The 26,504-nt window shown below is 39.7% G+C and overlaps 1 protein-coding gene across 1 annotated transcript in view; it reads right to left on the reverse strand.

Annotated features, from left to right (window-relative positions):
* Positions 1-1,272: 1,272 nt before the first annotated feature.
* PCBD2 (pterin-4 alpha-carbinolamine dehydratase 2) overlaps positions 1,273-26,504 on the reverse strand; it is a 35,709-nt gene continuing 10,477 nt past the window's right edge. The window contains exons 3-4 of the mRNA XM_081185704.1: positions 4,196-4,276; positions 1,273-2,292 (exon numbers count right to left, since the gene is read on the reverse strand). Coding sequence (XP_081041830.1) covers positions 2,197-2,292; positions 4,196-4,276 — 177 coding nt within the window. The 3' untranslated portion in view covers positions 1,273-2,196. The remainder of the gene's footprint in view (positions 2,293-4,195; positions 4,277-26,504) is intronic.

Raw genomic sequence — 26,504 nt, forward strand, 5'->3', positions numbered from 1 at the left:
TAGAGGACAGGATGTTGTCCACCTAGTTGAACTGCGCCAGAAATTGGCATATTTACTGAAATACATAGGAGCATAGTGTCACATTAGATCATTTAAGGTAGTGGAGTGCCCTAATAATGTACTCAGGGGGCAACAGAGACTGGCAAGAGGGTTGCCCTGCTCACCAGGTGTACCCTCTTGAAAGTTTGACTCCCTGCCAGGGGAGAGGTAGGCGGTGACAATTCACACAGGACCCCCTTCCTCCCTACAGAGAAGGAACTTATCATGAAAAAGGGCCAACATTTGCTTTTCTTCCCAATCTCTCACCTTCTACTGAACACCAGTGTGGTTTGTAATTGGTTCTAAACTGATTTTAATATTGTATTTTATTGTGAAGGGGCAGGTAAACATCTGAAATGTTGATGATGATGATACCCACTGAGCACAACTGGGCTTCCACAGTGACTTAATAGTTTTGAAGATCAGAGACCAAGCCTTAATTCAGGAGCATTAGGTGTTCGCATACTTTCATCTCCTATTACAGTGGTGCCCCGCAAGACAAATGCCTCGCAAGACGGAAAACTCGCTAGATGAAAGAGTTTTCCGTTTTGGAGGTGCTTCGCAAAGCGAATCTCCTATGGGCTTGCTTCGCAAGACGACAATGTCTTGCGAGTTCCTGCGGGGTTCCCCCCCCCTTTTTCTAAGCCGCTAATCAGCTGATCCGATAAACCGATAAGCCGCTAAAAGCCGCTAATAGCGCTAATCCGCTAATCCGTCAATGGGCTTGCTTCTCAAGACGAAAAAACCGCTAGACGAAGAGAATCACAGAACGGATTCTTTTCGTCTTGCGAGGCACCGCTGTAGTTTTCATAGTAAGTAAATGGCTTACTTTATCATGGGAGGCAATAACATCTCAGTTATGTATTCTTTCTGGACAATCTAGTTTGTCTTCCTATATCTTCAAAAACTAAGGAGCGGCAATCCTGAATGTGCATATTCACTTTGTACTCGCCACATATCCGCCTATTATATATTTAGCCATATTATCTATGTAGTTATTGCTGCTTATTTCTCACTGGATGAAACATAAAACAGTCTCATGCTAAAAGCAAATAGCCCCAAGGCTGTAAAATATGGGACATCTGGCAACAATACCATAGGAATTTGTTTTAGGCGGACATATATAAAGATGAACATTATAAATCCAAGAATTTCCAATAAGAATATACAGTTTATGCTAAAGCACTTTGTTACTATCACAATGATACAGAATAAAAATTACACAGAAACAAATTACAGAAGAACTCCATTTAATCATTCCAAATGTTCACATGATTTTTGCCTCTCATAACACAAGCTTTTTTCCTGTTGTTTTTCCCCCCACTGAAAAATATTTTACTACAATGCCCTGCTTAAAAACCACACAAATGCCTTAAATACCTAACAGGTCTTTTAAGAAAGTCATCTCAGACTGCAGTCCCATCCAGGGAGTAAGCCCCAATGAACAAGGTGGGTGGGACACACTTCCAAACTCTGCCAGCATAGCAGGAGACTCTTAATCTCAGGGTGGTGGGTTCAAGTCCCACATTGGGCAAAAAGATGCAATCAACGTGACTTAAAGGAACTTAACCCTAACTGGATTGTGGCGACAATTCTTTTAGTCCATAAACCATTATGATTTTCGAGAATGCAACGTGACCTTTGAGCACAGAATGAGGTCATGTGTAATGGCTGGTCTCCAACAGTCCCATGCATGAGGATGGTGAGTCTTCTTTTTGGTGGGGTGAGGGGGGTGTCATGAGGAGCTACAGTGTGAAATGGGTGAGCCTGAAAAGCATCAGGATTCCCATAGAAATTGCAAAGGGCCTTTTAATCTCTCAGCCCTTGATGCGCAAGTTACTACAGGTCAGTTATCAAGCAAAAGCTGTGGTTACAAATAATGCTTATCACCATTCAATGCAGTATCAGAAATTTGGGCTGCAATTCTCAGGTTGATCTGTGTCTTCTCCATTACAGGATATGAGGATATGCCTAAGGAATCTCTCTTTCCTTACTCTTCAGCCCCAGAAGCAATGGAGAAATTTGAAATCAATTTTCAAAGAGAGAGAGAGAGAGAGAGAGAGAGAGAGAGAGAGGACTGAACAAGCGTCTCATAACAATGCAAAGAAAAATATTTTGAAGGAAATGCTATTTTGTGATGATTTCGGCATTCATTTGTTAGACAGATGCAGCAGCTTTGTCAATAAACTGAGCCAGCTTGACATCTCGCTTCGTCAGTCCACCGCAGTCATGGGAAATGAGAGTTATCTGGACCTGTTTTAACAAGAGAAGAAGAAAATATATATAATTCGCCAGCCCATGTGGTCTAATGCAGACTGACCAGATCCGGATTCAGCCTGAAACTCTTTTACACACATCTTGATTTGTATATTTACAAACAGTTGGTTTAAATAAATAAAAAAAGACCTGTCTGATTGTAAATTGGAATGGCACGGCTTTTTCAAATAAAAAGGCATCACATAACACAGCTGTCAGGTGAGCAGCCTTGAGAGAACTTGGAGACTAACCAAAGAGAGCTCCAGCGCAGAGCACAGAGAACACTTTAGGGTTAGGATTCTTGGGCTCCTTCCAGAAAGAGGTGTCCAATTAAGTTACTCAGTTTGGGGGGGGGGGAGAGTTGCACAGATTGATTTCAGAAGGAAATCAAGTCATTGACTCAACTGCAAATGCTAAGTTGTGCGACTCAAACAAGAATCCTAACGGTGAAGAGCTGGCAGTACTTTGCAGATCAGCCCTGAAAGGGAAAACAAACAAGATCGGTCCTTTAATGGTAAAATACAGCTGCCTGCAAGGAATTATTGACACCTCCAGAATGGAATGCTACATGCTACTTTGCTAAATTTCTGTTAGCCCAAAAAAAGGGGGGGGGGAGGTAAGTGATAGAGCCTTTAAGTCTATACGATTTTTGTCTAACTCTCAGATATGAAATCTGTGCCGGAAACATGTTTAACTCAGACTTCTTGCTTTCCAGTACTACTGATTATCAATTTTCAATACAAATATAGGAGTCTGTTATTATCAGAAAGGATGCTGTGCATATTGCACTCATACAAGTCACCCTTAGATTTGGTTTTAAATGGGTTATGTTTATCTGCAAGCAAACCTTTCTCACAGTGCAATGTGAACACTTAGCAAACAGCATTTATAATGCCCAAATCATAAGCACGTAAGTTTAAGATCCTTCTCTGAGACTTTCATTTCAAGTTGCTTTCTCACAGATTCCTGCCCCCTTCACAAGTTTCCTATCCCTCATTTCAGAGCTAAGAGGCATGTTTTGGTTGTAAGTTGCTTTGGGTTGCCCTGGGCAAATTTAATAAATAATACTAATTGTGATTCTACATTTCCTAAGAGTCTGAATTTCTGATTTCTTAATTTGTCATTAGATTTGGAAAATTTGAAAGCAAAGAGGTCTTAATTTTCTTTTACTTTTAAGAGGTATAAAGAGAAACCAATTTTAGAGATCTACTTTGGAAGATGGATTGCAGCTCATGGTGTGTTGTAGGGTCATCCTAAACTCATGTATGGCAAAACAGGTATTGAGTTGCTTTCTTCAGTTTTTTAAAAAAGCTGCACAACCTGTCTGACCCAAAGTAACAGTGAGACAAAGGAAATAGGTCTGTACAACTTGGGTGAGGAATCTATGGCACTCCAGATGTGGTTGGTCTTCAATTCTTAGCAGCCCCAGCAACACAGCCAATGGTCAGGGACAATGGGAAGCACCACCCAACATCAGGAAACTCACAGGCTCCTCACTCCTGATGTATGTTATGGGGGGAAAGGCCTCTCTCAAACGTCCAGCTCTTAAAACCACCATCTGTTTCCAGCATTAGATACTTAATATATTTACACAAATGTCTTCCTCAGTGTGCCATACATGATTTTTATAAACATGGAGTTAATATCTCTCAAGCTGCCCTAGAAGTACTGGCATCTTAAAATCAGCAAAATATAGTCTCAATGCTGGGAGGTTAACAGAAGCAAGCAAGACTCTGAAATACTCTGTTGTGAATGGATGAAGCACCTTTCAGGAAGGTGAGAGCAAGCGTAGGATAGCAGAAACAACAAATAAGGCCAAGATTCTCTACTCACATTTCCAGGCTGTTTTTCAAGTATGACCAGCCAATGAATATAAGTATATTATGGTGCATTTCATTACCTTATTGTATACATTAAACCACTCAGGGTGGTGATTCATCTTCTCGGCCTGAAGAGCAACACGAGTCATAAAGCCAAAAGCCTGTGTTAAGAAGAAGAAGAAAATGTAAAGGTATTATATGCTTTGTTGATGTTTCCCTCCTTATGGGAAAACTTAAAAACAAAAAAAAATCCTACATTAAAAAAAAAGTTGTAAAAATAGCCTTGCTGGATCAGGCCAGTGGCCCATCTTGTCCAGCATCCTGTTCTCACAGTGACCAACCAGATGCCAGTGGGAAACCCAAAGTTATGACCTGAGTGCAACAACATTCTTCTGTCCTGAGGCTTTCAGCATACTGCCTCCGACTGTGGAGCCACTGTGGATGATAAGCATGGATAGCCTTTTCAAGCCATCCAAGTTGGTGACCATCACTGTCTCCTGCGGCAATGGGCCTGCATAGTTTAACTGTGCACTGATTGAAGAAATCTTTTCTTTTACCTGTCCTGAATCGTCACTGGATTTCCACAAGTTCTAGTCTTACATAAAAGGGCAAAAATATTTTCACAATCCACTGCTCCCCATGCCATGCATAATTTTATACATTCCTATCATATCTCTCTCTCTTTCTTTTACATACATATGCCACTTTTAACTTGTGCAAGAAGAGTAGAAGGGAAGGGCAACTACAAAACAAGGGAGATGCTGAGAAAAGGCCTGCAATGGTTCCAATGCAAACAAAGCCCAGCATAACTTCACTTGAGGAATAGAAGTGTTAGCCGAGAATTAATTCTCAATGGCCATACAATATTTGATGGTGAGGTGGAAAAACCTAGCAAGCCCATCCGTATAATAATAAAATTTCTCAAGTTACATCCAACATGAGTTATACTTAGAGTAAACCCATTGAAACTAATGGACATGATTAGCTTAAGACCATTAATTTGAATGAGTTTACACTGAGTATGACTAACATTGAACATAGGAAATATACTTTAGGGGTTGCATTCAAAGTAATTCAAATGGATGGTGTTGTAGATAATGAAATTCTTTTGCACATAGAACAACTTCTGCAAGAGCAATGGAACTTCGCCATCCAATCTGCTCTGGGGGATCCGCCCAACCCTCTGGAGAATATTTGAGAGCGGCTGGAGGGGGGCATGCGGGGGGAGGGAGGGGAAATTTCATTTTATGTGTGCAATGATTTGGTTTGATACATTACCTCAGCAATTCTTACAAAAGCTCTATAAAAGAGCATTACTACTACTACAACTACTACTGTTGTTGGTGGCAGGGAAACTATGACAATATTATTTGGCTTACTGACCACCTAGTGAGTTTGTGGCTGTTGTGAGATTTGAGTCAGATGCTTCCGTACACAAACTCTTATCTGCTAGGCTACACCAGCCTGGCTTTGTGTGAATCTAACTCTGTAACTTGACTTCAATTACTGAAGTCAAAAGTACTACTAATAGCCTAGTGTAAAGATTATTTTAAAAGAAATTTATCTATGATGTATTAAATAGGTTCTTTAAAAATATATCTTTATAAATTTACTATCTAACCATAAATCTAACTGAAATCTCATTACAAAAGGGCCTGCATAGAAATATGTTCAATCCTACAGCAGCAATTTTGAACACACATATAATCAAGAAACAGCATAATGGTCGGTAATAGTTCCAGTATTTTTTTCCCCTCCGCCACTGGTGACTGAATGAAGTATGGCTTTGCAAACCATTTTGTCAGCAAGATGAATGCAGTCATTACAATCAGGGCAAATTATTCCAATGAAGTTTTTCATTTACAAATCACCAAACTGTCAGCAATTGAAACGGTCAGGAGCGTTCCAATACGGGTTTCCTTGACAGTCTTGTTTCGTCGCAGCCTCAACCTATCCATATTTACCCGAATTTAAGCGCCACTCAGTTCTACAGGACGTGTTTTCCAGTAAACGTGAACAGAAGTGCAGTCTTTATTTCACTTGCACTAAATGGTAATGTTTTCAAAACTTTGTAAAAAGCAGTTTTGAAACCTTTGTGAATAACCATGTTTAAATACCAACTGTACAAGTATTTTAATTTAATATTTGCTTTCTTCAACATATGGCTGGCTGCTGTATATGGTCAACTTCCTATGTTTTTATAAGAAGGCCAGGGCAAGCAAATCAGAGGGTAAATGTTAGTTGGTAGCCATCCCGTAGGGAATAATTCAGCCATTAGAATGTAGGCTAAACTTCACCGGACATAATCTAGGGAAAGTTAAGCACAGGCAAGTCTCATTCAAATAAAAAAAGTAATATTAATCAACTTGAAGTGCATTTCTAAGACCTTTTGGGCTTCAAAGGTTACATGGCACATTTTAAGTAAATAAATGGATTTGTCCTTCTTGTAAGGACTGTTGATTTGCACATATGTAGCATGGAATATTGAAGTCTTCTGATCAGGTTTACATGGACGTGCAAGAGGCACAAATCTTGGTTACAGTCCATTTTAAACACGTACAGCCACCCCCCCCTATTGCATACATTTTGTACCATGAAAATGAGAAGCAGGTCTGTTGAAGTAATTTCAGCAGAGCAATCTCCATTAAGCCCCCTAAATACTTCCCTTGCTAATTAAATGAAATTAGAACTTTATTGTTTATGGATCACCTTTTGTATCTGTAGGCCTGTAACCTTCCTTTTATAAAATACAATTGGCAGTGGAGGGAGAAGCTATTTAGGATTGATTATATATGAAAACATTATTACATAATCAGTTTGGACATTTCTTCACGTCTTGAAACATAATCAGTAATTGGGTGTAATTGGTGATCAAGGAAACTATCTGGTGATCAATTAAAGTAATTACCAGATTCCGGCATCACGGCCAATCTTAATTTGAGCTGGAGTCTGCACTTCTTCAACTTTAATTTAAAAGAATGAATATTATTAAGCAGTCTGCGAGCCAAGATCATGGTCAAGCATACGTGATATGGCAGTAGTGTCAGATTCGTTTTGGTGAGTTTTGTTTGCCAGCAAGCCGCTTCATGTTGGAAAGTGTTTTGTTTATTCTGAAAAATACCACCATGGCCTTGACCTTCATTTCAGCACCATAAGTATTCTAGTTTACCACAATGGGAGTATTTTCATATCCAGATTTTTAAATCATTCATCAGTTTTAAAAAGCAACTCAGTGGAAAACAAAAATTAGCACTGTGATTCTTTTAATAATGAGAGCCACTTTAAGGCCAAGGTGTCTCCTTACCCCACTGATTGAAAGTGAAAAATAAACCCTGAAAAGGTTTGTTAGGGATGAAAGGCAATATAAAAATAGTTTAATAAATAAATAAATAAATAAATAAGGAAGGAAGGAAGGAAGGAAGGAACCAAGCTAAAACTTCCTAAAAAATAGGTAAAACGAAGCCAAGGTAGAAACATTTGAGCAAACTACTCATACACATCCCAAGCCTTGGGCCAGGAAGACTAGAAGTGTGCAGAATCATGCAGACTCATGTCATCCATGAGGTAAGTGGAAAAGCCATGAAAGGTCATTGGCTTCTACTGTGATCTGGCACTTGCTAGGATGAAGAAGAGGGTGTGTGTGTGTGTGTGTGTGTGTGTGTGTGTTTAATTTCTGATTTGTTTCCCAAAGCAATATACAATAGTCCAGGATTTCAACTCCACACCTTATCAACAGAACTGGCCCAAAGGATAAAGAGGACAGGGAGAAAAGTTCTTGTCTCTCTCAGTAAATGCACTCCACGCCTTTCTAAGGAAGCCAATGTGAGATATGTTCAGATACAAATGTCTGATATGTCTGATTTTTCACAGAGAATTTCTCATCATCCTCAACATGCTCCAACTAGGTTTTTTTAGTTACAACTCCAGGAAACTATGACACATTACACAAAACCGAATTTTTTTATATAGCATATGCAGTGCACAAGCCCTAAACATCAGTAGACCTGATACCTGAATGGGGTTAGCATATTCATTCATTCATTCATTTATATTTAGGAAATAGGTGTGCACTGCGTACTACTGTAATTAAGTGGTGTAACAAACATTGCAGCCTACATTACAATTCCCCCCTCCTTCCCATATCACAATTGGGTGCCACTTCTTGATTCCTGAAGAGGGTTAGATACTTGTTTATCAGAAAGCAGCTTTGAGAAGGCTTTGTGCCTTGAAAAGTCAGATAAATAAATAGCCAGTTCCATCACACTCCAACATCATACTTCTGGTCATGATAACGACAGTGATTTGGCTAGAATTATTCTAAAGTGTTTTGTTTTTAAAACACAAGCACAAAAATACAGGCATTAAAATGTTCTATCACATCTTTAAGAAGCAAAAAAAAATTAAGTAAGCAGCTAGAAATGAATCCTTAAAACTGTAAGCAATAATCTGCATTTACAAAAAGATGGCCTTGATAATCTAGTATTCCCAATAAAACTGACCTGAAACTTCTCTGAAATGACAGCAAATTCCTTTGTTATGGGAAATACAGGTAGTTCCATAAATGTGGGATCCTAAACATGTTGTGTTGAACTCAACAGGACTTGCTTTCTCATAATGAACATACTCTAAGAAAAACAATCAGGGGATGCCAGAAAACTGTTTTTATATGGGCCAGATATATGAAGCATACAACATCCATATGCTGTGGCAATGTTTTTATGCAATCTGCATTTGATGACATCATTGTGGACACTGTGTCTGGGGTAATTTGTTATTACTCACTCTTAGATCAGGAAATAAAACCATTTCAATACTTTTTAAAACTCAATGGCTCCAAAGATGCTAGCAGAAAAACCTCTTCCAACCTAACAGAAGACAAGTCATTCTGCACAAAATTGTCACAAGGTTTTTCTCAAGGCTTCTATAGCTCACTATATTTTATATACTACAGCCTACACCTCCCCTATTCACCATGTTTCTCATGCTGTAAAGCAATTCACCAGGACATTGTGGTAGTATACTACAAGTCATACTCCTCTAGCTTGCAGAACAACTCTTATGCATTTTCTCCATCCACCTGGTTCTTGGGATCCAAGCCAATGATTTTGGAAGATGTTTATAAAACTTATTAAGCAATTTATCCAAGCAATGTAAAGTGCTATGGGTTGTTTGGATTAGTTTTACATGCAAACTCAGTTTGTTTCACTCCAAACAATGATATAAAGCCAAGGTTTGTTATTGGCTTAACACTCATGGTTTATTTGGAGAAGGCAAATCATGAGCCCTGAATTACCATTACTTTGCTCCAGGTAAGAGAAATGAAGTGGATGTGATTTTCTATCTATGCACCAGCACACTTCCTCATTCATCTTTAGCCCTAGTTTGGGTGCAAGCAAGGGCAATATTGACACATAAGTCCACCACAGCCTTTCGTATTGCTCGGATACATTACCAAGCTTGATAAGCATTTCTTGACATGTAGGTAGATTACCCTTACAACTCTACAACTCTATGATTCTATGTTTGCTTTTATGTCGTAAAACGATTTCTGCAGTACACATCCTATAACATTACTGCAGCAAACCATTATTCTGGTCCCATTTTGCAACACATATGCATACTATTCACTTCTAAGGATTCATACAATTTCTTTGGGTAATGGAACAAAATTACTGAAGGCCATGCTATGTTTAGAAAGCTATACACTTCCTAATTATCTTTTACTTAGCTTTGACTAGCTTCATAATATTCTCTTCTTGTGCCAATGACAATTACTATGTCCAACACACACAGCCAAAATCAATACGACAGTTTTCTAAGTAACTGAGTATAAAATGGATCGGGAATAGATGTGTTATATAGGTCTCCATTCTACTTTCTACAAATAATTTATCAGCAAATCCAAGTTACGTGCTTCAGTGCCACTCATCAACACTGCACGCCACTTCCCACATATAGGAACTCCTTGCTGGATCAGAACAAATGACCAGCTGAACCAGCATTTTGTTCTGAACAGTGGCCAACCAAATATTTATCACAATCAGGGCATGAAGGCAACAGGCACCCCTAGAGTTGTCTATCCACAAACAGAGGATGTGAGAGGATTTCATACACTGTTTAATCCTTGGGTTTCCTTTTTCTGATATCAGATCCATCATACCAAGAAAGTTTCATCACAATGAAGATGAATCCAAAATTTGTTTAAACGAACTGTGATATACTGACACTTCCTAAAAATTACACTCAGTTATGATTGATTCCTCTTTTCTCCGCAAATGACTCCTACTGGGTTACCTTGGTTTACATTTATATACACAGAGTTGATTCTGTATATAACATCATATTTGGAGAGACATGCTGCCTGCTTGCCCTAGCAACACTGAAGAAAGAGGGAAACTGCAAGAGTCTGGATAACCAGCCTCCTCTAGGAGCCTACCACATCCTAGGAGGGGGTGGGGGGTGTCGGGGCATTCATGAAAATAAAAATCAGAATGTTTGCACTTCTGAAAAATACAAAAGTACAGTTATAGCTGTATGGCATCAACATGCAACTTTCACTTCATTTGCAAACTAATTCATGTTGGGCTCCAAATTTAGATTCTTCCAGTAGGGCAAAAAACAAGGCATGTCACATTGGAACCTACATAACTTCTGGTATCTGCCTCATCACAACTTATTCATATGAAACAGAGGCTTTGTTCTTTTTATGCTCAAGGGCAGGTTAGAGACCAGTGTTCAGATACTGAGCTCTACACCTCAACTCTGTATTTTTCTAAGAAAATTAGAAGAACTTTAAAGAAAATATATGGGGCTTTGCCCTTTTTACTAGGATTGTAGACTACTCCATAGCTTCCACACTTGTTTACAATTATGCTGGTGAAGAAACTAGCTAGCCAGCTCTATATCAAACATTTTGACAGCAAAAGCACAAACACTGATCTATTTTAAGTAGTTTGCCACTCTGTGTAATCTTGTAAAAGCCATTCTTGCCTTTGATATTTAGACTGTTTACACTAAGTATGTTATTCAAACAATGTTTTACATATTAACAAATAATGTGAACAAAACTTCACGTTATAGCAAATTCTTTAACAACTGTCCTGCCAAAATGCTGTGATTTTCCTATAAAATTATTCCTATTTGTTGATCTTACATTGGATGAAACATACTGTAACAATCTTCATAATTTATGTCCTGTTGGGACACCATGATTTAAAGTAACATAATACAGACCAGCACCACTGCTAATCTAAACCACCTGACCAGATAAACAACAGCTTCCCCCTCTCTCTTCACTGAGGGCATTTCTGTTTATTGTCATATGATTTGCTAATTTTCAGGACATGAAGAATAAATGCAGCCAAATCGAACTGTGGATAAAAGTAATGGCCAGTTACACAGTATTTTCACATGCAGGTATTAGCACAACGTCAAGAGCTGCAAGAGTGGGTAGGAGATATATAGAGAAAAGATTAGTTTAAATCAGTACACTTTAATTCTTAAGTAGTTTTAGAAGCTATGTATTTCCCAAATAAATAGAGGTAAAGACTAGGTCCAGCAGCGAGCAAAGGAGTGGGAGAAACTGGTCGGAAAACAGGTGGAAATGTATGATTTACACACCACTGATATTAAGTAGGTGTGCAAATGAGCGGCCCTTATACTACGTTACAGTAGTGAGGAACTAAGAGTTTAAGAATATTTTACCATTATGTTTTTTATTACTGTGTCCTATCTTGGAGGTTTTTTCAGGTCAAAAGGAAGGTTTTCGATTCTCTTATTGATAAAGAAATAACTAGCAACAATTAAGCCCACACTCTCCTTTAGTGTGACCTATTTTTGTATGGTCAAATTCCACAAGTGAACCCTGATTTCCACTGACTCAAGATGCATTCACTTCTTACATAACTATGCAAATGCCCAGCTTTGAGGTGTTTTACACAATCAAGCGGTGTATTAAATTCTGTGAAATAAATGAATAAAGTAAGTAACAATAAATAAAATAAGTAACAATAAATTTACAATCAAAAGCAACTTGCAATTATAAAGCATGAACAAAATTCAGCTATGAGGCAAACTTGGATTCTATAGCCAGGATCCAATGAACCATGCAACAGAGCCCAGAGGGTCTCAAATTTGTTTCTCTCAAACAACATTCCTTCCCCACACCCTGTCCAATGCCAAATGACAAACTGCCTTTGATCTGAAGGGAATTTTCAAAAAACCATTTTGATATAGCATGAAGGTCAGCTGTTTGGGAGGGTGGGATTGAAAGTTCCACGCACAAGCTTTTAAGTGAGCAGAAAGTAGCTATTTGGACCCTCGCCCACATTTCTGGCAAAGAGACTCAGAAATCATGCTAAACAGGTAGGAGCCTTGATCGTTAAACATACTGCACAGATGCTGCTTTATAAAGCCATACTGGGGGGGGGGGGAGTTATATTTCTTCATAACATAACACAAGTTTTTACAGCATTCTCCAGCTTCACAAAAAGGTTTGAAAGTGATGTTTTTCTTTTTATTGCTTTTTATTTGTAGTATTGTCAAAAAAAAAAAAAAAGTGTGTCGGAGGAAACAGCAAAGAAGAAAGGATGTAAGATGTTCCATGTGTTACCACAGGGTAAATATCACTTACCAGCTGACATCCCACTACCATCTTCTTTCCCCAGGTTAGTTATCATGCTTTGTGCTCAACAAGCAGCGGGGTGGGAGAAAAGATGTCATTTGTATTAGGAAATATGCCTGTGTGGTCATGGAGTGTTTTGTTCTTTGTTTTAAGTAAATGGACTTCCAGCACTCAGCCTAAATATTCTGTTATTCTATAAGCTCTAGCAGCAAAACACCTGCTAAAGCAATCATTGGCTTTAAATAATAAAGTCTCTGTGTACAATTCAAAAGGACAGAAAGTTCATTTGCTCAAACACACTCAAAGTACTACCTTATTGCACCTCTCAAAGAAAACTAGACATTTCGGGCCCTTCTTGAAGTCGTTCTGATTAGAATATGTACTTTTAAACTGTTAGCTCATATGATTTCTATTCACCTGCAATTTCTGAATATTACACAGCAAACTTCACACCTGTGTCAAGCAGAGCATGTCTGAGATTGTAAACTGAAGGAAAAGTACAGTAAGATTATAAACCCAAGCATCTTGCTCACAGAAATGCCCCTTCCCCACAAAGGAGGGCATGAAAGCACAATGGTGTATGGTAACAAAGATCCTAAAACAAGAGAGAAGTATCCACACAGAAATTCATGCATTTATGAGCAAAGAAATCCAAAGAGGGTGGGAGAAGTACAGGATGTGTATGTTCCCCTTTTCCTATGCTCTGCCAGAATTAGGACAGTAACACAGGAACCTTTCACCAAGCCAACCAATTGGTCCATCTAGCTCAATATTGTCTACAGAGACTGGCAGTGGCTGCAGGGTTTCAAACAGGGGACATTCACCGTCCTACCTGGAGACTTTCTCCATTTGCCTCTGAGTTACGGCCCTTCCCCAGAAGAGTGGGAGATGTGTAGGGTACAATTCTCCTCTTTCTTTTTTGTCCTGTTCAAGCTTAAAACAAAAAGGGGAGGGGGGTTTTCCTATCCTTTATTGTAAAGTGAGGGCTGGCGCAGCTCCTACTCTATTCAGAGGTCAACCAACACACTGGCAGGCCTTCTTTTGGCCCACACTGATGGAGGAGCACCAACTGCAGAACTTTCTCCATCCTCACAGAGCAGGCACAGGGAGTCAGATCCTCCTCTCCAAGGCCTCTGCCCCTGCCCTTGGAGAAGGGAGATCCAAAAAACCCTACGCCCCCTGGAACACCCTCAGAGGTTAAACGTATTTCCTTATATAGAAGCCTCCTGTCTGCTGCCACTGCCGCCAGACAATTTGGGGAGAGTAGAAGGGAGTGTTAGGGCAGGGCTCTGGAGCCCACAGTGGAAGGTTCCAAGCAGCTCACAGGTGGCCTCACTGAGTTCCTAATGGCAATTCTGGGTCTCTGAAAGAAACAAAGCAAGGCCAATTTCAAATCGAAAGGAGTTCTTCCATTACTAAATAAATGGTTTTTTGAAAAATTAGTAGCACTGACAGCATATGCAAAACATGCCTTCTTGAAGGTAAGAGCCCAGTGGCTGGTCTCCTACTGGTTTACAGCTCACAAATATCGCAAAGTAATATTTTCTTTTTACTTAAAATCAAGGACTAAAAAAAAAAAAAAAAAGAATACGCATGGCTAAAGATTGCCTTGGAAATCATTACTCTAAACACTAATAAATAAATGACCATTATCCGACCAATTTATTCATCTGCTTTCCAAGATAAATCAACGTCAATGAAACAGCATTATCATTTATCATGCCCAGAACTGGACACAGTACTCCAGGTGAGGTCTGACCAGAGCAGAATACAGTAATAGTGCCACTGTATTCTGCTCTGGTCAGACCTCACCTGGAGTACTGTGTCCAGTTCTGGGCACCACAATTCAAGAAGGACACTGACAAACTGGAACGTGTCCAGAGGAGGGCAACCAAAATGGTCAAAGGCCTGGAAACGATGCCTTATGAGGAACAGCTAAGGGAGCTGGGCATGTTTAGCCTGGAGAAGAGGAGGTTAAGGGGTGATATGATAGCCATGTTCAAATATATAAAAGGATGTCATATAGAGGAGGGAGAAAGGTTGTTTTCTGCTGCTCCAGAGAAGCGGACACGGAGCAATGGATCCAAACTACAAGAAAGAAGATTCCACCTAAACATTAGGAAGAACTTCCTGACAGTAAGAGCTGTTTGACAGTGGAATTTGCTGCCAAGGAGTGTGGTGGAGTCTCCTTCTTTGGAGGTCTTTAAGCAGAGGCTTGACAACCATATGTCAGGAGTGCTCTGATGGTGTTTCCTGCTTGGCAGGGGGTTGGACTCGATGGCCCTTGTGGTCTCTTCCAACTCTATGATTCTATGATTCTATGATTCTATGATTTATACTTTAAAACTAATTTGAAATTGACAGTAATATTATATAAAGCAACAGTTAGTGTCAGACTTGAAGCCTACCTCAACTTTCGATCTGGTTCAGAGGCAGCCTGAGGAGTACAAGACTACAAGGGAGAACTGTAGGACACCTGCCGGTATGGACCCCCCTCATACACAAGCCCACTCTGGCCTAGATCCTCCAGACAATCCATTTAGAATTACATAGAAGAACCAGCCTAGATGGCAGCATCCCCTGCTGAGAAGTATGGAGGTATGTCACTCCTGTACCAGAGATAGCATAAACCTGGCACACTGGCCCTTGGAAGCTGCATGTAAGTGTTCATGGCAATTAGCACTCGATTCATTTGAGAGTGTAGAATCCTCCAGACTCTCTGTGCCAAATGAAAATCCCAGAGACTAGTTTGTGAACAATGTTTTTAATGTCTGTGCACAAATGACAATTTTCCATATTTTATGTCTTAATATAAAGGAGACTTTGGATCCAAGCTAAAATAAGGAAGAAGGAAACGTGAAAATTATACCTAGCCAGCTTTCATTATGCAGTTTCCTTTTTACGAGAGAGAGGTTTAAATTGTTTAATGGAAATTTTTTATACACTGAACATACCGAGGCCTATCTTCTGCTTTTAGCACTTAAAACAATGTGTTATGCGTGTGCTTAAGAAAAGGCGTGCCGGATTATAAAACTGTTATTAAGGGTTAGGTAAAATGTCTGAATTATACCGGAAGAATGGCAATGAAGAAGCCTGCTTTGATTTTATTATGGTTGCAAATTTCAACGGGCTTGATTAGTCAACTAAATCATTAGACTATAATCCTATACTCACTTATCTTGAAGTAAGTTCAGTGGGACTTACTTCTGTGTAGACATGGCTAGAATTGCACTGCTAATCAAGTTCACTGCCCCTGAATTGTGACCCTTAAAAAGTACCATGTATTCCACCATGCTGCAGCATTTCTTCTTTTGTCCTTTCTGATGAAGAGGAAAATAAAGATCTCTCATCTATCTAAGCCAGCAGTTAGTTTGAACTTGCTTGTACACACTTAAGAGAAACTGCTTTTTTTTTTTTTTTTTTTTTAGGAATCTCAAAAAGACATCTTCATTGAGATTCTGCAAAATACATGCTTACTGAAATGCAATAAATTGATAGATAAATCCTTTATACACACACACAAAATGGTATGTGTAATATAAATCCAGAAGATGGTCCGTTGCATCAAGAATCTACTCTAATTCACTTCTTCTACTGCCATCTTCATCAAGAAAATAAAACCAAATCAAAAGAAAATAATCCCTACCTTTCCTTTTACAATTCGAAATACTGTATTACAAGAAACTTTCGTCAATCAACAATGTCAGAGTTTGCTAAACACAAAAATCAAGTTAATGTTGGTTCACCAACACCTTGTAAGATCTAGATTCAACAATGAAACTCTGAATTGAAATTATCAGTTTCTAAAGGGGGGGGATCACCTGTACATCTAGAATTTTAGACACATTCATGCTACTTTAATGCACTGACCAGTTAACTTTCTTGGCCCAGCCAGAACAAAAATTCCAAAACAGCGAAAGCAGAGGAAAAAACTAAAAATAGAGCCCCAGCAAGTAAGGCTGATTTACAGCTTTATGAAAAGACAAAATGAAAAACTGTACTTGATCCCAACTGATAAACTGTGGAGCTGCCAGTGGTTTTTCAGAGCAGATGTAACATTTTAGCAAATGTGATTGTTTGTGAAAGAAATAATTCTGATCAAAAACGAAATTGCAGCCAGCACAAGCTCTGCACTTTGTCATTGTAATCCACTCTGACAGGAAGCAGTAAGTGGAGATTCCTACTGTGAAAGGAGCAGATGTGAAAGGTCAGCCTTGGCCTGGAACTTCAAAACCGTTAACGTGTAAAACAGTGTGCATTAAAGCCTGAAACAGCTAACCACTGGATTAACGGATGTCCGCTAAGTGGGTTTGATGTTCTTTTGGCAAGTAATGGTTAATTTTTAAAATAGGTATAATTGTAGTTTTTCTCTCCCACCCCCTTTATACCTTTTTACCAGCCAGAGTCGATTTTAATTACAGAGTATAATTTTTTTAATGCTTTTAGAAAGAACGAAAAGAACACACAATTTTTATGAACTTGTTCACGGCCGCAATTTCAAAGTAGGTGAAGGCTGTTAAAGAGATTTGGATAGATGTAACCTCTGCACTAAATATTACATCCAAGACACCAAATATTTATCCAAAAGTGTTCATGAAATCTACAAGACAAAATGTTTATTAACATTTAAAAAATGAATGTCCAGCTGAGATCTTGTTGGAAGACGGAGGCGATGCAAAGCTAAAGACTTGCACAACTGAAACAAAGCAGCTGAAAACAATACATGGTACAGATTGAATGAACAGTGATGGGTTTTTCAGACATGGCAGAACTCCAAATTTTAGTTAATCAAGCCATCTTACAAGTATTCGGCAGCTCAAATTAAGAATAAATAGCTGCCTTCCTTCTGCAGTTGACCCAACCATATGTTCCTCTCCTTTTGAACGTAATGAGGAATCATGAATTCACAAAGCTAGTAACTATGTGAAACTTCTGGATTCGGTACAGCTAATCTTGTGGCCCTGTTATACACTGAAAGATGGGCTATAAAATAAATGTCTATGTTAAAACCAGAACATTTAATCATTATCTATAAATACATCTCTTTTCATCCTTTCAAATTACCTGACAAAGACAATTGCCACTATGCCTTGAGATATCTAGTGGTGTTTTTATCCTCTTTCCCTCAAACAACCATAAAGTTTCAAAATCAGCAGGAGAAACGAGGTGAGGGCTGCCATTCAATTAATTTTTGTTTCTTACATTTACAACACATTTTATCCAATGTGTTATCCAAGAAGGTAAATGCAATACAGTGGTGCCTCGCAAGACGAAAAGAATCCGTTCTGTGATTCTCTTCGTCTAGCGTTTTTTTCGTCTTGCGAAGCAAGCCCATTGACGGATTAGCGGATTAGCGCTATTAGCGCTATTAGCGGCTATTAGCAGCTTTTAGCGGTTTATCTGCTGATCAGATCAGGTGATAAGTGGCTTAGCGGCTTAGAAAAGGGGGGGGGGAAATCCAGCAGGAACTCGCAAGACATTGTCGTCTTGCGAAGCAAGCCCATAGGAAATTCGTTTTGCGAAGCACCTCCAAAACGGAAAACTCTTTCGTCTAGCGAGTTTTCCGTCTTGCGAGGCATTCGTATTGCGGGGCACCACTGTATATATATATAGTTGTCCTCTCCATTTTATCCTCACACCAAACCTATCAGGGTATGAGAGAATTACCGGCACAAATTAACCCAATAAGCTTCATGGTAGAGTCAGGATTTAAAACTGGGACTCCCCAGTCCTAGTGCAACACTCCAACTAAACTACACTGCTTCTTAAAAGTGCCAGAATTTTTTTAAAAAAAGTTTTAAAAAGTGTAAAGTCTCTCTGAGAAGCTAAGACAGTCACACAGTTGTTTGGATTACGGCCAGTGTTTTCACACATACTTAAGATTCACTGTAGAATAATTATTATAGCATATAATAGTTAATAAATCTATACTACTTCCAAAAGATTTGTTTTCATAAGAGCCAAACTATATGGAACTTCCTGGCTCTATTTATTTTGGATAGGCCAGGATTAACATACCTAAACCTGTATTGCAATAATCACAGTAAATTCTAGAAGAGCATCTCCATTCAAGAGAAAGAGAGAGAATACACACACACACGTGTGGTGCAGACTGTTGGGCTTGGACATGAAAACCACAGGTTCAAATCCCTATGCAGGCTTGAAGCTTTGGGGCAAGTCACTATCTCTCAACGTAACCTAACATACAGGTCTTTTATGAGTGCAAGCATCACTCTGAGGTTCTTGGAGGAAGTGATGGGTATATTATTTCACAGAAGAATAACAGAATCATAGTGTTGATTATTCACTTGTAACAAGTTAAATAACCGCACAACACCACTTAAAGAAAAGCCACAGCTAAATCTTACTGATAATAATATGCACCACGCCAGAAGTGTGGGGAAGGGCAACCGCATCTACCTTAGTGGCAGAAAGTTCCAGGTTCAGTTCCTGACATCTCCAGGTAGGGCTGGGAATACCTCCTACCTGAAGTTCTGGGAAAGTCACTGCCAGACAGTGTAGGCAACACTGAACTAGATTGGCCAGTGGTCTGACTTAGTATAAGGCAGCTTCCTATATTCCTATGTGCAGCTAGAATCCCATTTTTATCAGCACAGCACACTAGCTCTTTTGGGCAGTTCATAGAAGACAAACTATAATAGCCCCAGCCACCGTTTCTCAATTTCTATCCTTCATAGTTCAACATGGCATTTTCTGTGCCCAATCAAATTGCCATTCTCATTCTAAAAACACAGTCAAATGGTCCCCAAACACATCTGCAATGGTTTAATTATTAGCAATAGCTGTGCCTCCTGATACTGACAATTTATTATTTGGGCATTAAAGCTTGCAGTAGCTAAACATGAACAAAATAATACTTGGCATTTGTGCAGAATTCCGCCCCCCAACCAAGCACTCACAGGACTAACAACTGCTCCCTACCAAAACAGAGGTGAGCTCTGATTCCTGTGTGAGCCATCACTGCCTTTATGACACAATGGAATACAAAGGCAACAACCTAACTGGATGTCTTCTGATAAATTGTACCCCAAAAAATTGGTTTACCAAAGGACCAGCCCCATAGTAAGAAGGCAGAATGAATGAAGAGAGTTAAGAGAGCCCAACTTCCTAAATAATGATAAATGTGGTGAAAAATAATATATGGCAACAGTGCTAATTTCTCTTCCATAAGCATGTTGCCGTTTACAATGGCACTGTATTCTGAAATGAAATCTTGAGAAAGTATGCAACTTTGGAATCTGTCACTGGTGGAACAACTACAGACAGAAAGAATGGGACTCACATGGGGTAGTTTCACACCTGCCCTCTCACTCAGAAGTGGTTTTCTGCAATAGCTGCATTAGCGCTAAAGCTCTGCTCTTCTGTACTAGTTGCACTGCCCACACCAACTCTGTTCATTACATTGCATTCAGACCAACTGAGATGAAGCAGGTTTCTGCTGGTGCAAGCACACCCTTATGAAAATAGAGCTACCAATGTAGCGTGAAAGTTCTGTTGTTTAAATGGGGGGGGGGAGCTGATATTGTTTTTAAACTAACTGCACATGGGGATGAATGTTGCCTTGACCTTAGGTCTTTTAACAGACTCGAGCATTTTTAGTGATGCTTTTGACTACCATTGACACTCTGAATGCTGTGAAGTTAAGCATTTGAATGCAGACAACTGCAACAACCTGTGGAACTTCATAAATTCTCCTATTACAAGGAAAAACAAGGTCAAATTTCATAATAAAATATTTTTTTTTAAAAAAACCATGTTGATCAGGTTTACCAGTTTCCTAGTCTTTCTCTCAAGACAGAAGAAATGATAAATGGTTAATTTTAAAGTTCACTTAATCATCACCCAGAAAATTAGCTTTTGGCACTAGCAGCATGTTAAAATTACGAATGGATGGAAAGCTTCCAGGTCTCACAGCTAAACCTTTGCCCTGCAATCTTTTGAGTCTGATACAAGATTGTTATTTACTCACCCAATGAGAAGTTATAAACCAAAAGAGGATCTGGTCACGTCAGAACTACTTGTTTTTCATATATATATATATATATATAAATACACACACACACACACACACATATATATATATATATATATATATATATATATATATATATATGTATATGCTTTCGTAGATTTTCACGGGTACAGGAATGTAGGTTTTGGTGTCTTCGGGTGTCTTCCCGTGTAAGAGTTGGGGTGAACCAAACGCCTGGCTGACAAAGACCACTTGACAACTGAGTTACAGAATCTCTCAAATGTGTTAATCGCCAACGGATACCAGCAAAACAGGGTTACGAAGCTAATCCAAAAAAAAACACCCCCCAAAAACCAAGACACAGAAGAAAACAATGGCATGGCCCTCCTTCCTTATATCAAGGGCACTACAGATAAAATTAGCAAAATCCTCCATAAACACAATATCAAAACAGCCTTTTGCACCAACCAAAAAATAGCCAATATCCTCAGAAACCCAAAAGATAAAATCCAGTTAGAAAACCAAGGGGTCTATGAAATACCCTGCAAAGTCTGCCCAGCCACGTACATTGGACAAACAAACAGACGAATAAATGCACGTATCGCAGAACACAAGAATGCCGTCAAAAAAGAAGAAAAAAACTTCCTCTCTTTACCAACACATGAAAGAAACAGGACACGAAATTAATTTTGCAGATTCCAAATTGCTCTTTAACATGGAACATCACCACAAGAGAATAATCATGGAAGCCATCGAGATAGAGAAACACCCTCACAACATGAACAAGCGTGACGACACGTCCCGCCTGCCAGACATCTGGAAATTAGCCCTCCCCACAAAAACCGACACCAGAACCAGAGGCACACAGAACGCCATCTCCAATCAACCACACCAGACCCAAACCCAGACCCTCTCCACAGATAAATTACAGACACCATCCAGTAGCCAAACCATAGTGGCACCTCCGGATGCTGCACCCCCCTGCAATCCCTACACAGATCTGGCTGGCACAGGGCACAAAACCACAGCTCGCCCCTATACACGAAGCCAAGCCAGAGCACAACTAAGTGCAGTACAGCCATCTTCTCAGAAAAACTCTTTACAAGGTCAAGAGGTCAAGACACGAAAGCTTTAGCAACTAATCCACACCTAATGACCCTCCTAAGTGGTACTCAGAATATCACTCAAGTAATCACTCAAGATATCCCTCAAGTAATTAATGAACAAAAGAAGAAAAGGCACATTAACCTAGGAACTTCCTCTCTGCCCAGAACGTTGGAGGCTATACACCACACCCCCTCAACAGTATTTATAGGAACTCAAACACTGAGATCCTGCTCTGTTCTAGTAACAAGAAGCCGAAAGCACCAGCCTGAAGATGACGAGTGAGACCTCGTCGAAACGTCGCCTAGACACCCCAACTCTTACACGGGAAGACACCCGAAGACACCAAAACCTACATATATGTATATATATATATATATATATATGTATATATATATGCTTAGAATTGTATTACCAGTCTACTCTTGCACTAAGGTTTTGATACTTTTGCACCTGTGAATTGATATCTTTGAGTCCTGGAAATTTTACCACCAGCTTTTCATAAAAGAAATAACCTCAAACAGGTACAGAAACCAGAAGTTCAATATTCAACCACCATTTTCAAATACAGAGGTTTTTCTCCGCTTTCAAACACTGCTCGTAAATAACCTTGATTTATAGCAAATCGGCTATTTTATCCCTGTATACAGGGAGGCTACCCATCAACCTAACTACCCAAAGAATTACTGTTATAAACTTTGCAGGTGCGCAAATCACAGCATATGGCAGAGGACTCAGGATAATGGGAAATGAGGCGGCTCAGGAAAAAACATATGAAAAACACAGGCCCAACGTAGGTGGATATAAAACTCATTCAAAAGGTAATCAAGTGCAACAGTATAAAGTGGGAGCAACTAAGACAATGAATCTACTGAAAGCCATGAAAATGAACTTGGCTTTTGAATGGTCAACCTATCAGATCTTCAGTGCTCTTCTTTAGAAAAGAAGCACATCTGACACAAGCTACACCCAAAAGGAATCATTGGTGTGACTCCAAGAAGATTCACGCAAAAGGGCTAAATTTGTCACAATGCTTTTGTTTCCGATCCTAATACAGCCAAGTTGCATTACTCTGACCTCCATTTAACAAATCAACTTAATGGGTGCTGGGAGTGCCGTAAAAACCTTAACAGTGGAGTGATTTTTAAAACTTTAAAAAATATAGTTATGAAGCAAAATGTTAGGAGAACCCCTTCAATACTGGAAATCAAATTAAATCTAGACATTTCTAACAGTCTTGACAGATATAATCCTGGTTACCATGTAAATTTATGGTAAGCTGCTGTGATATTAGCCACAGGTGCTACTTTTAATATATGGGCCGCATCTGGCTGGGAATAAAGTTTCTCAGAGGACTAGAAATGACCTCACTATCAGACAATGGAGGGGAGGGAAACACAAGGCCACTGTGGCACATAAAAAGCAAAAGATGTGGCCCACAACTGAATATTTGACATAAAATTCATTTTAAGTTTGCAGGTTGTAGGCTAAAAGATATTATGTTTTCAGTACATAAAAAGGCGTAGACATTTTTCAGTCAAAGAGCCAAAGGATTAAGTATTGCAAGACAGCTATGAAATATTTGGACTATGCCCATAAAAACAACTTGACTCGACTTTGATCAACAGAGAAGACAAAGGGATGTGATGAGAAAGTTACAGAGTGGCGGGGTAGGGGAAGAATGTATCCAAATTCAAGTAAGTTCCCAAGGACTTAATTGTTTTATACAGCAAGCTGACCTACATTTAAGGAATAGCTGACTCCAGGCATTGATTAAAAACCTATGCCAAAGAATTCTAGTACCACAGACTATGAGAAGTAGTCCCTTCATGGTACTTAATTAAGTAGAGATAAAAATAAATAAATAAAACCCAGCACCTTATGCCAAGAAGCCATCATCACACATGAAGAATACTATGAGTAGAGACCAGTCCATCTAGGTCACCCCTAATGCTCCGTTTATAAGCAGAGCTGGTTGTCCCTCAGCTGAAAAGTTCCAGGTTCCACGTGGGGAGAATTAAATTCTTCAACTTGCGCTCTGTGCTCCGAAGTATTCACATTTTATAAAGCGTGCATAACTGCAATAGCTGTGGTTTTGCCGAATTCAAAGGCCAAGATCAAAAGAGCCCCAAGAACATAAAGAGGGGTTGCCAACTTGTGGCTGTGTTGACACTGAATGTCGTCATGGGGGGGAGCCGTCTCCTGACTTTCAGAAGCAGCTTTGGCAAGAGAGATTCCAAGGGTGGGGATAAGGAGGCCTAAAAAGCCCTGGTGCACAGACAGAATGCCATGCACAGTCTGCCAAAGCAATTCTATTTTGGTGGTATTTAGCAAGGGAACAGGTGCTAGTAGCTATTAACAAGGCAATGTTACAAAGAAGTAAGTCCCACTGTGTTCAATGGAGATTACTTCCAGCTAAGTACGAATGGCATTGTAGACTATGTGTAGCAATGAGCTACATATTACTAATTACTAATTATTAATATGTAATGACCTACCCTTCACCAGCTGGTCCCCAGGGCAGGTGACAACAAATTACAAATCAGTATTAAAAACAGCTAAGACAAATTGTACTCATAGGGTGGGTGCTGAAAACATATGTCTCAGATGGTAAAGGCTAAGGTAAAGAGGTGAATGTTCAGCATTCACTGAAAGCTGTACAATGAAGACATCAGACCCACATCTATGGGGAGGGAATGGCACAACTCACAGGCTGCCACAAAGAATGCCTTCCCCTGAGTCAACACCACTAAAAACTTAAAAGTGTGGTGGAACTATTAAGAGGGTCCCCTCTGCTGATCCTAACACCCAAGAGGGTCTGTAGGACAGGAGATTGTCTCTAACATTTGGGCCCTATGTAATTTAGAGCTTTAAACACTAGTGTGAGCACCTCAAATTGGAACCAGAAATGAACTAGCAGCCACTGTAGAAGAAGGGTTTTATGGGTTCTAAAGGCAACCCCTGCCAATAATCTGGCTACTGCATTTCAAAACAGCTGAAGTTTCTGAGTTGTCTTCAAGTGCAGCCTAATGTGGAGCACATTGCAATAATCCAGTTCGGAAGTTACCAGAGCATGGGGCAATGTGGCCAAGTCATCTCTATCCAAAAGGAGCCAGGTCTGGTGAACTAACCATTACTGCAAATAGGTACTCCTAGCTACCAAGGCCACCTGGATCTCATGTGACAATATGGGATCCAGGAGTATGGACCTGATCCTTCCAGGAGAATGCAACTCTGCCTGAAACAAACAGTCTACACACTTCCTTGAGAACTTGGAACACACAACACCTGTGTCTTTTCAGGGTTCAGCTTCAATTTATTGGCCCATATCAAGCCCATTACTGTCTCCAAATACCTGTCTAGCACCTCAGCCACCTGACCACTGGTTTTCAATTAGTGGGCTGGGTGGGACCCATTATTGGGTTGTGGTTTAATCCAAGAGGGGTCTGCAACAGCAGCACTTCCACCATACAACTGTTTTAAGAAAATTTAAGAAATAGGCCCCCAAGTGCATGTTGGAGTTAAACGTGAGCCCCAGGGCTGAACAGATTGGAGACAACTAATCTAGAGCCCTGAAAATAGCTGTCAACTTTTCCCTTTTCTTGCGAGGAATCCTATTCGGAATAAGGGAATTTCCCTTAAAAAAGGGAAACGTTGACAGCTATGGCCCTGACTCTTTCCCCCCCAAAAACTCAGCCGAAAGCCCTGTTGGGTTTTTGAGCCACCACCAGCATAAGTACCCCCCAAAACACAGAGCTGCTATAAGGACTCAACTTTTGCAAATAATGCTAGATGGGATGGGGATGGGTAGAAAAAGATCCAAACCAGGAAGTCTGTCAATTAACAAACAAATCAACACATATCAGCCATCTTATAGATCATATTAAATTCTACTTTTTGAGTGTCAGACTGTGGCTTTCCCCTTTGCATTCTTTGGTTCAGTGGTGCAAACCAAGATAAATCCCTATCCAACATCCTTCAGGTCCCAAACTGAGAGACATGCTGGGAGCTTGACAACCACAACAAGTGTCTATATAATCTGCTGCTGTGTCCCAAGGCAACTGCCTTGTGTGTGGAATCTCTCCTAACAACATTCAGTTGTTAGCCTGGAAAGGGTCCTCATGCTTTCCTTTTTCCTTACTCCACCCACTCAACAGCTAATGGAAGCTACTGTGTGGGGTGAAGCTTTTCAGTGATACGTTATTGAGAGGATTTGGAGACAATTCCCTCTCCTTCAATTCCTGCACTGCACACAAATAGAAGGCCTCTTCCCCGCACCCCATGTGTGATGTGTCTCTACAGCAAATCCATGCATGGAAACCTATTTCTACGTGCAGACTGCTGTTGCTGGACTGAAACATTCACCTGCATTATCGCAAACATTTCTCCAAAACTATGAGAATTAGATACTATCAATCCATGCTAAATAAGAAAATATTAATTATAAATCTCAATTAGAGAAAAGTATCATTTAATGGGCCCAAGGACACCTACAAATGTGCAAAAAAATACCCTAATAGGATACAGGAAGCTGAGAGAAACCTTTCAGAAATTACCAAACTTACTGGAGTTAAGGAATTGACAGTTAATAAAACTTCAGTACCAAAACTACTATTTAGTTTGCTCTGCATACTGTGCAAGCCTTTATACAAATATATGACAAGAAACG

This window comes from Podarcis bocagei, assembly GCF_964188305.1.
Source record: "Podarcis bocagei genome assembly, chromosome: 2".
NCBI classification, from domain to species: domain Eukaryota; kingdom Metazoa; phylum Chordata; class Lepidosauria; order Squamata; family Lacertidae; genus Podarcis; species Podarcis bocagei.